General features: G+C 39.8%; 1 protein-coding gene across 1 annotated transcript in view; it reads left to right on the forward strand.

Moving 5' to 3' along the window:
- gsk3ba (glycogen synthase kinase 3 beta, genome duplicate a) overlaps nucleotides 1-16,757 on the forward strand; it is a 188,307-nt gene that overhangs the window by 153,255 nt on the left and 18,295 nt on the right. Inside the window, exons 6-9 of the mRNA XM_043701008.2 lie at nucleotides 1,516-1,622; nucleotides 5,388-5,485; nucleotides 6,206-6,301; nucleotides 16,326-16,512. Of these exons, the coding sequence (XP_043556943.1) occupies nucleotides 1,516-1,622; nucleotides 5,388-5,485; nucleotides 6,206-6,301; nucleotides 16,326-16,512 (488 nt within the window). The remainder of the gene's footprint in view (nucleotides 1-1,515; nucleotides 1,623-5,387; nucleotides 5,486-6,205; nucleotides 6,302-16,325; nucleotides 16,513-16,757) is intronic.

Genomic DNA, 16,757 nt, shown 5'->3' on the forward strand with positions numbered 1-16,757 from the left:
TGTGTTGCTGGAAAAGCGCAGCAGGTCAGGCAGCATCCAGGGAACAGGAGAATCGACGTTTCGGGCATAAGCCCTCTAGCATCTTGTCCGCTACTGACTTTAGACTCACTGGTGTATAATTTGCGGTTTTCTGTGTCCCTTTTTAATTAGTGGGACTATTTTAGTTACATTAGCTAAAGAATTTTAGAAGATGAGCACCAATGCATCCACTTTTCTAGAGCCACTTCCTTAAGTAGTCTGGGATGTAGGTTATCAGGCTCTGGGGATTTAACAGCCTTTAATCCTACAAATTTCTCCAACAGCATTTTTCTACTAATATAGATTTTCTTCAATTCCTCCTCTCACTAAACCCTGTGTTCCCCATCATTTGATTAATATGTGAATTGAGTTAAATGAGCTAAAGACTGGTATTTTTGTGATGCTCGGGATCTCTGGAGAAGACCAGGATGGATTATAAAATCTGGCCAAGATGATTGGAAATGCTTCAATATTGCCTTTTGCTCTGATGCAAATAGCTTTGCCATTAAGATTGAATGTTTGCATAACCATCTCCTGTTTTTCAATTGTCCAGCATTCATATCTGATGTGACAGGTTTGAAGATTAGGTCCTGACCACTCTAGTCCAATGCACAAATATAGATGGTGCTGAATTCAATGCCATGTGCCTTCATTTGTCAAACTAGCCAAGATTATTGTTTGTATTTTCTGTTTCAGATTTCCAATATTTTCACTTTAATTCTCTTTTAGACATAGGGCTATGATGGACAAAGTGTAATGCAATTGTCAACCAGTTATAAAAGTGTAAGAAACAGTTACCGATACCTCTGACAGGAGCAGGATCAATCTGTGTGAAATGATTGTCATTTTTAACAGAAATTGTTGACTATAGAACATCTCATGGCTTACTCTTGTACTTTTTTCTCTCCGTTCCCTTTTTTTTGAAATTATTTGGTTACATTGATTGGTTTGGTTCCATAAAAGGCTTTTTAAGATTCAAGTGCCTAGATTTTGTATCAAATCAGGGGTTTTGGAAAGCACCATAACACATTATTGCTTCTTCCTGTGAAACATCTGCTTCTCTGCAAAACATCATGTGCGGAAGTTAGCTACAGTTTGCCTTAATGTTAGACCATGCTGTAGTTGAACATTTCAACTAAGGCCTTTGACAACTCTTGCTGTTCTGCTACACAGATGGCCATCTGCAACCTAGTATGCCACCTGGTGTAGAAAAATGTTCACATTTCAAACTCTGATATGAAATAGTCTGAGTTTTAAAATTGTAGATTTGGAACAACAGTAAAATTGCTGAAATATTGAACCCCAAAGTCTCTCTCCAAGCTGTCATTTCATAATGTGCATTACAATACTGAATCTTTGGAAATGTATGCTAAAGATTGCAATGTTTGCAGTAATTTGCAGCTACTGTAGTAAATTTTTAATTTTCATGTCTTGCAGTTAGACTTATAACTTAAATATGTGTACAGAATATTCACTTTCTAATTTCTTTTATTTCAGTGCAAAACAATTGGTGCGTGGTGAACCAAATGTTTCTTATATCTGCTCACGGTACTACAGGGCACCGGAGTTGATCTTTGGTGCCACAGATTATACCTCCAGTATAGGTGAGTTTTTTTTTTGGTGTTTTTAGTATTTTGAATCTCCAGTCCTCACTTTCTCCCAGTTTGTTGGTCTGCATGTTTGATCAGGTCTCTACAACAGCGAGCTTTAAAATTTCTACATCATCTTGCTATCTATTTCCTGTGTTACTCATACTACACTTTACAATCCTTTTGAAACTGATTCATTCTTGGGAGTGTTCAGTTCAAAGTGCTTATGCAATGAGACATTGCTCATAATGTATGAGCAGTAAAAGTCTAGTTTCATTGCACAAGAACCCTGCTCATTATATTGGTTTTAAAATTCAGGATTGTGAATTTGCTTATCAAAGAAATAATAAGTCATTCTAGTCAAATTTTTAAAGTCAAAACTACCAAATACATGTTTTCAAAAAATGGTTTCATTTATGCTAAGTTCCCTTTAGCATATATTAAGATGGAGATGATTTATAGCGATTCAAGGCTCTTACTGTAGAATTAATGGGGCTAGTTTCAGTATGTGAACTGGTACTTTTAGCTCTGATTTTAAAACAATGTTTTGCCCTTTTGGGGTTTGCTACTGGCATGAATCTGTGTTTACACATGTCCAGTGAGGGAATAAATAGACATTAGTAAAATGCTGAAGAGTTTGTGATATTACATCCAATTGACAAAAGAAAAATTTCAAATGCAGTGTTTTCAAACCTACCAGACAAGCAGCAGCATGTAAAAGTACTATAATCTAACAAACCAGTAACATTTCGGCTGAGCAATGTCTCCCTAAGTACACCCTGGAGGTTCGACCTGAAAATGTGGCAATGAATATGGTCATTTTTCCCACAATTTTGTTAAGTTCAAATATCCTCCAATGTGATTAGGTTATGCTCAAACTTGAAACAGATAGCAAACAGCATAACTAATCAAAGTCCAAGCAAAGTGCTGAAACCAGACTATGCATTTTGCTATTTAAGTCAGAAAATTTTAACTTTCAATTCTTTTAATCATCCATCATGGACATCAGACACTGTTTGTGGACCTGTGTTTGGGTGACCTTTTCAATTCTGGATGTGACTTATGCAATAAAAATCTATTAAGGTAAATAGAATACAGGTCGAAGTGAAAATAATCTTTGCCTTTTTCACTAACTTTTAATTAAGTACCTTAAGAATGCCTGTTTGAATTCAGAAATCTGATATGTATTGTTTGAATCTGGAATAACTAGGTTTGAGGTTGGAGTGTGACCAATTTTGTTAGTGGAAGTTCAGCATGAGGGGTTTGATTAGTGGTTGTGAAAGATCAAGGAGGCTTGACTCAACCATAACCAAAATTCTGCCAATTTTCAATCATGTATTTCCTTTATGCCAGATTAACCCTATGGAATCAGAGTCCTACAGCATGCAGATAGAGCCTTTGGTCCAATGGGTCCATGCCGACAAAGTTTCCCAAACTAAACTAGTCCCACTTGCCTGCGTTTGGCCCATATTCATATATATATCCAAATGCCTTTGAAATATAGTATTGGGACCTGCATTTACCACATTCTCTGGCAGGTTTTTATACATACAGGGCTGAAAATGTGTTGCTGGAAAAGCGCAGTAGGTCAGGCAGCATCCAAGGAACAGGAGAATCGACGTTTCGGGCATAAGCCCTTCTTCAGGAATGAGGAAAGTGTGTCCAGCAGGCTAAGATAAAAGGTAGGGAGGAGGGACTTTGGAAATGCGATAGGTGGAGGGAGGTCAAGGTGAGAGTGATAGGCCGGAGTGGGGTGAGGTGGGGGCGGAGAGGTCAGGAAGATGATTGCAGGTTAGGAAGGCGGTGCTGAGTTCGAGGGATTTGACTGAGACAAGGTGGGGGGAGGGGAAATGAGGAAACTGGAGAAATCTGAGTTCATCCCTTGTGGTTGGAGGGTTCCCAGGCAGAAGATGAGGCGCTCTTCCTCCAACCGTCGGATGGTTGGAGGAAGAGCGCCTCATCTTCTGCCTGGGAACCCTCCAACCACAAGGGATGAACTCAGATTTCTCCAGTTTCCTCATTTCCCCTCCCCCCACCTTGTCTCAGTCAAATCCCTTGAACTCAGCATCGCCTTCCTAACCTGCAATCATCTTCCTGACCTCTCCGCCCCCACCCCACCCCACTCCGGCCTATCACCCTCACCTTGACCTCCTCCACCTATCGCATTTCCAAAGGCTCTCCCCCAAGTCCCTCCTCCCTACCTTTTACCTTAGCCTGCTGGACACACTTTCCTCATTCCCTGAAGAAGGGCTTATGCCCGAAATGTCGATTCTCCTGTTCCTTGGATGCTGCCTGACCTGTGCTTTTCCAGCAACACATTTTCAGCTCTGATCTCCAGCATCTGCAGCCCTCACTTTCTCTCAAAGATTTATACATACGGGCCCCACTGATGGTGGGGGAGGAGTTGGAGAGGAGTTGCCACTTTCCTCTTTCTCCTCTCATTTCAAACATATGAGCTCCCCTACCCTAGGGAAAGGACCTTTGCTATTCAGCTTATCAATGCACTTAATGATTTAATAAATTTCTATAAGGTCATTCTCAACATCCTGTGCTCCAGTGGAGGAAATGAATCCCAATCTTTCCTGTCTATCTATGTAAATTCAAACTCTCCAGTCCTGGCAACATGTTGGTCAATCTTTTCTGAACCCTCTCCAATTTAATAATAATCTTCCTAGACCAAGGTGACCAGAACCATACACAGTACTCCAAAAGTGGCCTCACCAATGTCCTGTGCAACCTTAACGTGGCATCCCAACTCTTCTATTCAGTGGTCTAAGCAATGAAAGTGAGCATGCCTAATGTTGCCTTAGACACCGTGTCTGCCTGTGATGCAAGTTTCAAAGAATTATGTACCTGACTATCTAGATCTCTTTGTTCGACAATACTACCATTAACGGTGTAAATCCTGCCCTTGTCTGTTTGACCAAAATGCAATACCTCACATCTATCCAAATTAAGTTCCATTTGCCGCTCCTCATACAGGTGCAAATATGAAGCAGCCAAGTTTAACTGTTTAGCTCAACAGAATTGAATTTCTTGCATTGTTTCCCTTGAGTGTTGAGTCTTTTTGGAAATTAAAGTTCTATAGTTTTCTTCATCTCCAGAAGTTGGAAAAACTGATCATTTCAATTTTTTTGTATTACTTGGCAGAATAATGTTACAAGCGAAAGGGAACAGTCTGCTGTATCCTAGACTGGCCCTATCAATACAATGAGAAAAGGATCTCAAATTGGACCCAGAATCGATCTAGTGCTGATTATCCATCTTTTAAAAATAATATGGGAGTTAGGTACTGCTGCAAACTTCTCCACTAGAGTGTTTACTAACCTGGTAGCTCTGCATAAGTGTCATAAATGGTGCCAAATTAGATCATTTCTGCTAGTTGATGACTGCGTGACATAGAGAGAAAGAGATCTGAAATGTTATGTGGCAAGAAAATAAACCATGTTTTTAGATTAACTTATTTTGGATCTAGTTTTCAGATGGTGACTTTGGAGTGTGAATCTCTGTCATTGCTTTGGAAAAGAGTGAAACACCATCACATTTTTCCCCTCTAGATCTTGTCATTATTCTAAGTTTAATATAACAGAACTGCTTAATTCTTAATTGTTCTCCACTGTTAATACTATCTGGAATAGTAAATTTATGAAAGGATCGAACTGATATCAATTTAGCATTAAATTTCAGAGTGAATCTAAAACTGATCGTGATCACGTTTTAAACAAAAAAATGCTGTTGCAGTAATGCTGTAAAAACTAACTGCTTATGTTGATTTTGTAGATGTATGGTCAGCTGGCTGTGTGTTAGCAGAGCTATTGCTAGGACAGCCCATCTTCCCTGGTGACAGTGGTGTTGATCAGCTGGTAGAAATTATAAAGGTATAATTCCATTTCTCTCAATACTTCAGTGTATTGTGTGTTTATTTATAAATGGTCCATTTCATTGGTTTACCCCTCTATATACCCTCTCTCTCTTTTCGGCAACCTACGCAATATGTTGCTTCAGCAAAGAAAAGATGACTCATTACAATGCATTTCTGCAATTATCTGATTATTCAGTTTGACAGGGTGCATTCATTGCTTGTCACTCTTTTTAAAAATAAAAAAAAATATTCTGTTACTTCATTCAGCTTTTCCTAATTTGTTACTTGAAGCCTTGAGGTAGTTCTCAATTGGTTTAACATTGGTGATTTATTTCATGCATGTGGGTGTACTCTTTGTGAAAATAGTTTAAATGATTTTCTATCCAATTGTGCCATGTGCAAGCAACTTATTTTTCTATTGGGAGCTGAGCTTTTAATACGTTTCAGTCGGTCATGTCTATAACGGCAATGAGATAATCTGTTTTGATCCCAACCTTCTGATCTTGCAATTTATACATGATTGAATTTATTTCAAAGAATAGCTGATAACCTAACCTCCCTATAGACAACAGTAGTATTACATCTTGGTGGCCAACTTTTATATGCTAGATACAACAGATTTGAGGATGTTGAACATTAGTGTTCACTTTGTTAATTGTGCCATCTAATGAATTGTATTTGTGCATAATATTCATCCGATTATACAATACATAAGATTTATTACATTTGTTTCTAGGTCCTGGGAACACCAACAAGAGAGCAAATCAGAGAGATGAATCCCAACTACACTGAGTTCAAATTCCCTCAGATCAAGGCACATCCTTGGACTAAGGTAAGCAAAACAATATTATTTTGACAGCCTTGTTTATTAGGCTAAGAACTGGTAGCAAGCCCAGTCGGGGCTAATTTCTATTATTGACATTTGGCAATCTGACAATAGAAGCTATCATGAAAACTTTCTTAACCCAAAATAAATAGTTTTTTAAATCTTCTCCCAAGTAATATAAACCTAAAATATATAATATATAATTTAGTTGATAGTTCCTTTTCTTGCCTGATACAGTTTAGAGAATTTTCATTAAGCATTAGTGTTGTTTCAGATATTGATACAGCAAATGTGTGTGTCTCAGCCATTAATTCTTGAAAGATAAATTGGAAAGGATCCAGATTTGCATTCCTTAATGTTTTTCAGTTGAGCAGTTTTATTATTATAAATTCAAATGAATACCAAATTGGCCTTAACCTATGAAACTTCATTAAAAAGATTTTCAGTTGCTGATCATTGCACATGGAGCTTTTGAAAACAATTTCTTGAATTTTAGTTCAGTATACTGAAAGCTCTCACAGTTGGGCCAGTACTAGGGAGTTAATTGTTTTTTAGTCAGCCCCGTAATGTGATTATGAAATCCTAACTGTGCCCGAAACCACCAGAGACCACTGAATCCACTTAAAGATTACATATGCTTTATAATTATTGGTAAAAGGAGATAATTTTCAGTGACTGCTGAATGAATATGCCAGCTTATTGTGTATGAATGGATGACTTGCTATTTGATTAATTGCCATGTGAATGCATAGAAGAAATAAGTAAAAGACTATTTGAGGAAGACATTGAGAAACTGAGACAAGCATAGGGGAAGTTGACATGTGAATATGCCCATTAGCAGTTGAACAGAGGAAGACAAGTGAGTTAGTGAACAAAGTTGTGATCCAGAGAAAAGCATCATGCTACAGCGTCAGCATTTCACTTGTGTAGCCACAGTATTGAGTGGGGTGTGGTGAGAGATAAAGAAGAAAGACTTCAGGTCTTACTGATAAGTATTGCCTGATTACTCTGATAATGTCCGTAACGTCATAATTCAAAATCATCCAAAAAGCTTGTTTCTGAGTTGCTTTGTGGTTAATCTATTGCAATAGTGTTGATGCTTCATGACCTTTAAAATAAATATATGCTATTCTCATTATTTCTTATCAATTTCAAATATTTGTATTGTTGTTTTAAGCAATCCCTTTCTTGATTGAACATGTGCAGATTTGACACCAAATTATTATGGGTATTATTTAATGTTGTCTAAGTCTCAAACTACCATCTTTGCACAGTGTCTTCTGCAACTGCATGTTGGTATATAATAGTACATATAGGGGGTGAAATCTGATATCTGGTCTAATCACCGAGCTGTTAGTGAGTTCCAGTAAAATATGCACCACTGAATTTGAGGTCTTCTGTTCACTGGGAATATACTGCACTCTTCTGGATAAAAGTCCAAAAGCTATAAATTGTTCATTAAGTTTTAAATATTTCATAATAGACCAAGGAAATTCGTCATGTATCTAGGCATTATTTTGTAATGTGATCTTGAGAGTAATGAAGTTAACTACCTCTTATGAGGCATAAAGCTTTCATATGATCTGGTTATTCTTGCAAATCCATGATTTTTATTAAACTAGCAGTTGAGTATAACTTGAAAACAATTTTCCATAAATATACTAAGATCCCTGGTGATGTGACATTTTACTGAATTGTTGTCAGTTCTGTCACAACTCAAAGCACAGAATGAGAAATGACATGTAAACTTTTGTTTAAGGTTTGTTCTGCCATTTGTCCTTATATGTATTTTACCCACATTATTGAATGCTGATGGGGATAGCATGAGCAATTGTATTACATTCATGTCAATGAAGGAAACCTAGAAATTAAACCATAAGTTTGTATCATGTTCATTTGAACTTGCTTAGTGTTTTGTGCATTAAATGTAGGTATTCAGCTTAGGAAATTGTCTTGGAGTATGGTTTTCTTATTCCTTGTATGTAGTTCAACCTCCACATGCTTTTTAGCTTTCTAGAAAATCCAGTTTTATATTTGATCATTGTATTTTTCTGCCCAGTTGATATCCTACCATTGCTCAGTTAGTTTCCATGATGCCTCACACTTTCAAAAATTGAGGCAAACATTAAAATGCATTCTACGTACAAGAATACCATTAGGGCATTGCGGCCAAGTTGAATCCTGTCAACATTCGATGGTCATACATGGTTTCACATGAGTGTCAAGTACCCTAATACTTGAGCTTCATTTAATGAGATTCCTTCAAAGTCCCTCTTGGATTCAAACCTTTTGTCCTTAGCAGAATTCCTCTAATTCAAGAATTTAAAGTAGAAATATCCTGTTCGCCCTGCACAGATAATTCTTCTATAACGCAGCTGTTATGTTCTTGTGCAACCCTGCATTATAGAAAAATCACACTTTGGCAACACCTAAGTGCTGTTTCTAATGTAATCGAGTTACAGCCAACACATATTTTGAAAGTTCACACTTTAGAAAGTGTCCCCACTTTGTCAATTGCATTACGGCGAATTCATGTCGACAAAATGCGTGTTATAGCAGGATGACCTGTATCAACAAAAACCGCATTTTAATGGGTATTAATTTTGTATTCATTAGTACTGTGTAAACCTGCAGTCTCTGAAAATTGTAACAGGGTAGTTGTTATGGGGGACTTGAACTTTCCAAATATTGACGAGGAATACTATAGTTCAAGTACTTTAGTTAGGTCAGTTTTTGTTCAATGTGTGCAGGAGGATTTCCTGACAGTATACCGACAGGTCAACAAGGGGTGAGGCCACATTAGATTTGGTACTGGTTAATGAACCCGGCCAGGTGTTGACCACATTGTCTTTGTCTTTTTCTAGTGTGAATACTGATGAAAAGTATTCATTTGGCACTTTCTCTATCTCCTCTGACTCACGCACAACTTTCCACTACTATGCTTGATTGGCCCTAATCTTGCTCTAGTGATTCTTTTATTCTTGATATAGTTATAGAAAGCCTTAGGGTTTTCCTTGATCCTATCCGCCAGTGACTACTTATGTTCCTTCCTGGCTCTTATCTCTCTCTTTAGGTCCTTCCTGGCTAACTTGTAAGTCTCAAGTGCCCTAACTGAACCATCACATCTCATCCTAACATAAGCCGCCGCCTTCCTCTTGACAAGAGATTCAACTTGCTTAGTAAATCACTACTCCCGCGCTCAACAACTACTTCCCTGCCTGACCGGTACATAGCAAGGACCTGCAATAACTGGTCCTTGAATAACTCCACATTTAACTGTGCCTATCTCCTGCAGTTTCCTTTCCCAGCCTCTGCATCCTAAATCTTGCCTAACTGCATCGTAATTGCCTTTCCCCCAGCAATAATCTTGCCCTCAGTATATACTTATCTTTTTCTATCACTAAATTAAACATAACCAAATTGTGGTTCACCATCACCAAAGTGCTCACCTACCTCCAAATCCAACACCTGGCCGGGTTCATTAACCAGTACCAAATCTAATGTGGCTTCACCCCTTGTTGACCTGTCGGTATACTGTCAGGAAATCCTCCTGCACCCATTGAACAAAAACTGACCTAATTAAAGTACTTGAACTATAGTATTCCTCGTCAGTATTTGGAAAGTTCAAGTGCCCGTAGTGTTAGGTAAGGGGTAAATGCAGGGGTATGGGTGGGTTGCGCTTCTGTGGGGCGGTGTGGACTTGTTAGGCCGTAGGGCCTGTTCCCACACTGTAAGTAATCTAATCTAATCTCTGGAACTATTCAAAAGCTTATAGAAAACTTCCAACAGGGCAAGCTCTCCTTTCCTGTTTCTAATCTCAGCCCATACTACCTCCGTAGAGGAGACCTCAAAAGTCCTTTATGCAACCATAATACTGTCCTTGACTAGCAATGCCATACCATCCCCTGTTTTGCCATTTTATTTATTCTTTCTGAAATCTCTAAATCCCAGAACCTGCAATAACCGTTCCTGACCCTTCTCTACCCATGTCTCCGAAATGGCCACAATATTGAAGTCCCAGGTACCAACCCATGCTGCAAGTTAACCCATCTTATTCCGGATGCTCCTGGCGTTTAAGTGGACACACTTCAAACTAACTTCTTGCCTGCCGGTGCCTTGTGATCTTGAAATCTTAGTTCTGACTTCATTACTGTCCTCCTCCCATCTACTTGAACTACAATTTCTGTTCCTGTTCCCATCCCCCTGTTGAATTAGTTTAAACCCACCCGAAGAGCATTAGCAAATATCCCCCCAGAATATTGGTACTCTTCTGGTTCAGGTGTAGAGGTCCCACCTACCCTAGAAAGAGCATAGATTATCCAGGAATCCAGAACCCCTCTCTCCTGCGCCACGTGTTCAACACCTTTCTCTCCCTACTCCTCGCTTCACTAGCACATGGCATGAGCAACAAACCAGAGATGATAACTGTTTGTTCTAGCTCTAAGCTTCCACCCTAGCTCCCTGAATTTCTGCTTTAAATGCCCATCTCTCTTCCTGCCTATGTGGACCACAACTTGGGGCTGTTCCCCCTCCTTCGCAAGGATCCTGAAAACACTCAGAGACATCACAAACCCTGACACCTGGGAGGCAACACACCAAACAGGAGTCAGGATGTTCCGTGGGAATGAGACAATCTATCCCCCTAACTATGGACTCCCCGATGACTAATGTTCTGCTCTTCTTTCCCCTTCCCTTCTGAGCAACAGAGACAGACTCTGTGCCAAAGACCTGTTCCCCATTGCTTACCCTTGGTAAGTTGTTGACCCCAACAGTATCCAAAATGATACACTTGCTATTGAGGGGAACTGCCACAGGGATCCCTGCACTGCTGACCCATTCCCTTTTCGTCCCCTGACAGTAACCCATCTACCTTCTTTTAGCTGAGGTGTGACTACCTCCCTGTAACTCCTCTCGGTAATCCCCTCCGCTTCCCGAATGATCCGAAGTTCGTCCAGTTCGCTAATGCGGTTTTCGAGGAGCTGGAGTTGGGTGCACTGTTTTTAGGACAATGTTACTGGTCCTACAAGTTACTGATATTGTAAAATTTTGCGATGTGGTCTAGGATCATAACAGCTTGCATTAATGCAGTGCCTTTAACGTTGTCAAGTATTGCAAGGTGCTAGGGAATATAGTTTGGGGCTGCAAACAATGACATTCATATTCCCTGCATTTATTTTGAGCAAGTTTTAATACAGTGGGGACTTTGTGTCAGAGCTGGTTGTCATCAGCATATATGCACAACAACTGTTATTGGGTGTTGTCACCAAATCACAGCTTGCAAATAAAAAATAAATGAGTCCAAGGATTGATCCTTGATGGACTGCAGAGAAAGCAGTGCAGTTACAGCAAGGAAAGTTATGGTAGGTTTACTAAGGTAATAATGGAACCAGGCAAAGTTGCACAGCACGTCAGACAGCATTCGAGGAGCAGGAGAATTGACATTTCGGACAAAAGCCCTTCATCAGGAATGTGTATTATGTTTATGCAAAACCTACCAGAAATATCACTCAAGTGTCTTCACCAGCTAACCTGTACAGCTGTTCATTTGTATGTGGAAGTTGATCGTAATTGGGATGAAGAAGACTATACCTGTGATTAAATGTTAAGTCACTTGTCAGATGCTTGACATATTCATACTAAGAACATGGAATCTGAAGTAGCTTGTCAATGAACTTGTAAGTTTTCTCAACTGATCTTGACTTTCCGCAAAAATGTGTTGATGCAAGCTGGAGGTATTCTTGAAAGACAATATAGTACAAATTTTTGATGTGTTAATTGATCATGGGATGTGGATATCATTAACAAAACCAGGATTTATTGCCCAAACCTAACTGTTTTTGAACAACAAATGGTGAGCCGTGTTATTGAAATGCCACAGTATTTGCAATGGAGATACCACCATGGTGCAGTTAAGAAAGAAAGGTTTAATCGATTGGTAATGAAAGAATTCTGGGGAGAAACTTGCAAGTCGTGTTCCGATGTGCCTGCAGTCTTTGTCCTACTGGGCGGTAGTATTTGTGAATTTGGAATTTGCTGCCAAAGGAATCTTGGTGAGGTATTGTTTTGCATCTTGTTGTTTATGCTGCAAAGTGCATTAGTAGTGGGGAGTGTGTCTGTTCAAGGTGAGTTGTCAGTCTGCCACACTTGATTTAAACATGTTCATTCATATCAGAAAAACAAAGCTACATTAACTTATTCATACGATGCTAGTAACATTTCATTTTGGCGTTCTTATCCTAAATAATCCTACACAAAAAGAAATGTGCACAGGAAACAAGCCATTTTGGCCCAACCAGATCATGTCAGGAATAATGGTTGCTTTTAAGCCCTTGAGAAGATGTTGATGAGTTGGCTTCTTAAACTGCTGCAGTCCATGTGCAGTAGATTGATCCACAATACCCTCTGGGAGCGAGTTCCAGGATTTTGACCCAGCAACAGCAATATATCTCCAAGTCAGAATGATGAGTGACTTGGAGGGGAAGTTGCAGGTGGTAGTGTTCCATGTATTTGCTGCCCTTGTCCTTCTAGATGGTACTGGCCATGAGTTTGAATGGTGCTGTTGGAAGATCTTTGGCAAATTGCTGCAGTGCATTTTGTGGGTAGTACATACTGCTGTTACTGAACGTCCTCTGTAGTCAAGGGAGTGGCTGCTTGTGGATGTGGTGCCAGTCAGGCAGGCTGGTTTGATCTGGATGGTGTCAAGCCTCTTGTGCTATTGGAGCTGTATCCATTCAGACAAAAGAGTGGTCCATCACCTAACTTGTGCCTTGTTGATGGTGAACAGACTTGCAGGACTCAGAAGGTGACTTGCTTGCCATTGTATTCCTAGCCTCTGACCTGTTCTTGTAATTTGTGGCGAGTCAGTTCAATTTCTGGTTAGTGGTAACCCCTAGGATTTTGATAGTTGAGGGAATCAGTGATGATAACACCATTGAATGTCAGAGGGTGATGATTAGATTGTCTCCTGTTGAAAATGGTCATTGTCTACATCTATACTATCTGACATTTAGTTGTGCATTCTCGCCATCTTTGGGTCAAGCAGTTTCTTCTGAATGCACTGTTAGATTTCTCAGTGACTATTTTATATTCATGGCTCTAATTTATGCACCTCTGTACCAAAAACAAAACTCTCTGCATCCATTTATCAAAATATTTAATTTTATAGAACTCTGATTAGATTGCCCCTCAGCCTCTCCTAGGTAGAAACAAGGACTGCAGATGCTGGAAACCAGAGTCTAGATTAGAGTAGTGCTGGAAAAGCACAGCAGGTCAGGCAGTATCCGAGGAGCAGGAAAATCGACATTTCGGGCAAAAGGGCTGCTGTGCCTCAGCCTCTTCTCCGCAAGGAAGAAATCCAGTGTCTCAATCCTTTCCTGATAGATGCATGCATTTTGGGTATCATGTAAAACTTCTGCATCCTCTATCATTTCAATAACATAACAACAATCAGAACCACGTGCAGTATTCTTAAGTGTGAACTAACAAAATTTTAATACAGGTTTAGCCTAAATTTCCTACTTTTTAATTCTATCCCTTTCTGATAAAACCCAAGACCTAATGATCTTGCTAATTTTTGGAGAAATTTAGATTATACCAAGAGAGTTCTGCTATTCTGAGAATTTTCATATCTGCTTGAGAAGGACCTTGAATGGCTCTTTTGAGTAAGATGTAACCAATAGTGCAGCACTCCTCCAGTACTGCAATGAACATAGAACATGACAGTGCAGTACAGGCCCTTCGGCTCTTGATGGTTCCACAGGTTGGCACAACAATCTAAAGCCCATCTATTCTACACTATTCCATTTTCAGCCATATGTTTATCCAATGACCATTTAAATGCCAATAAAGTTGGCGAGTCTACTACTGTTGCAGGCAGTGCAATCCACGCCCCTATTACTGAGTAAAAAAACTACTTCTGAAATCTGTCCTGTATCTATCACTCTTCAATTTAAAGCTATGTCCCCTTGTACTAGCCATCATAATCGAGGAAAAAGACACTGTCTGCCCACCCTATCTAACACTCTTAATTGAGACATGTAAGATAATCAGTCACTTCTCAACCTTCTTTTCTCTAACGCAAACAATCTCAAGTCTCTCAGCCTTTCCTCATAAGACCTTCCCTCCATAACAGGCAACATCCTGGTAAATCTCCTCTGAGCCCTTCCAAAGCTTCCATGTCCTTACTATAATGCAGTGACCAGAACTGTACACAATATTCCTCGTGCAGCCACACCAGAGTTTTGTATAGCTGTAGCATGATCTTGCAGCTCCAAAACTCGATCCCTCTATCAATAAAAGCTAACACCACCTGTCGTCTTTCAGCTAGCCAGTTTCTCATCCAAACCCTCAATCCCTTGCTCCGTTTTTTTGTGCAATAGCTTACCATGGAGAACCTTATCAAATGCCTTACTGAAATCCATATACACCACATCAACCGCTTTACCCCCATCGACCTGTTTGGTCACCATCTCAAAGAACTCAAGTTCGTGAGGCATGATCTACCCTTCAAAATCGTGTTGACTATCCCTAATTAACTTATTCCTTTCTCGATGATAAATTTGATCTCTTCTAACCTTTTCCAACACTTAATCCACAACCAAAGTAAGGCTCACTGGTTGATAATTACCATGATTGTCTCTACTCTCCTTCTTGAACAAGGGGCTATCATGTGCTATCCTCCAGTCTTCTGGCAGTATTCATGTAGACAATGATGGCAAAGAAATCAAACCCAAAGTCTCGGCAATCCCCTCCTTAACTTCCCACAGAATCCTAGGATAAATCCATCCGGCCCAGGGGACTTAGCAATTCTGGAAAGTGTGAAAATCGCTAACAACTCCTCCTTATGGGCCTCAATCCCATTTGGTCTAGTCGCCTGCATAACATAATGCTCCATGACAACATTATATTTTTCCAGTGTGAATACTGATGGAACCTATTATTTGGCACTTCACCTATCTCCTTGGACTCACGTGCAACATCCCACTACTGTCCTTGATTGGCCCTAATCTTTCTCTAGACATTGTTTTATTCCTGATCTACTTATAGAAAGCTTTAGGGCTTTCCTTGATCAACAACTTCTCATGTCCCCTCCTGGCTCTTCTTAGTTCTTTCTTTAGGTATTTCCTGGTTAACTTGTAATTCTCAAGTGCCCTAGCTGAGCCTTCACATCTTGTCCTAACATAAGCCTTCTCTTGAAAAGAGATTCAACTTCTACAGTTAAACCATGGCTCCCTTGCTCGACCACTTCCTCCCTGCCTGAGAGGTACATACTTATCAATGACGCACACTAGCTTTTTCTTGAATAAGCTCCACACTTCAATTGTGCCCATCCCCTGCAGTTTCCTTCCCCATACTATGCATCCTAAATCTTACCTAATTGCATCCTAATTACCTTTCCCCCAGCAATAACTCTTGCCCTGTGATATATACCTATCCCTTTCCATCGCTAAAGTAAATATAACTGAATTGTGGTCACTATCACCAAAGAGCTCACCTACCTCCAAATCTGGCACCTAGTCTGGTTCATTACCCAGTACCAAATCCAATGTGCCCTCGCCTCTTATTGGCTTGTCTACATACTGTGTCAGGAAACACATTGGACAAAAACGGACCCATCTAAAGTACTAGAACTATGGTATTTCCAGTCAATACTTGGAAAGTTAAAGCTCCCCCATAATAACTATCCTGTTACTCTCACACCTATTCAGAGGCCTACAGAAAACTCCCAACAGGGTGACCTCTCCTTTCTTGTTTCTAACCTCCGCAGACGAGTACTCAAACGTTTTTTCTATCGCAGTAATACTGTGCTTGACTAACAGTGTCACACCTCCCCCTCTTTTACTATATTCTCTGTTCTTGCTGAAACATCTAATTCTGAACTTGGCATAAATTATGCATTCTTCATTAGCATTGCGCTTGCTCCAGACATCTTCAAATTTGGACAGTGGTGGTGCCACTGAGCCAGTGAAGCCATTTGTGTCATCTTTTCGGTTACTAATTTTTAAATTATTAAGCACTTTATTTTTTGCAGGTCTTCCGACCCCGCACTCCTCCGGAAGCCATTGCATTGTGTAGCCGTCTGCTTGAATATACACCAACCGCCCGTCTGACGCCTCTAGAGGCATGTGCACATACATTCTTCGATGAATTACGGGACCCAAATGTCAAGTTACCAAATGGACGTGAGAAACCATTACTGTTTAATTTCACTACTCAAGGTAAGGAAGTGGTTTATAACCAAAAAATGACAGTGACATTTTAAAAACTAAGTGATCTCCTGCAAATTCAACCTGCTACTGATACATCAGAATCCACTTATAGCCTGGGAAGGTTCTCCTGTCCATTCTTGATGAAAAACAATAGTGCCATGCCTTATTAAAAATGGTGCTGTCTTCAGTAGATCCAGGAGGCAAGCAATGATCGTCCATTGGTAGGGGAAAAACCATTTTTATCATTGCTTTTG

This window comes from Chiloscyllium plagiosum, unplaced genomic scaffold (assembly GCF_037043375.1).
Source record: "Chiloscyllium plagiosum isolate Xiang-an unplaced genomic scaffold, Cpla_swu_hap1 HiC_scaffold_12, whole genome shotgun sequence".
NCBI classification, from domain to species: domain Eukaryota; kingdom Metazoa; phylum Chordata; class Chondrichthyes; order Orectolobiformes; family Hemiscylliidae; genus Chiloscyllium; species Chiloscyllium plagiosum.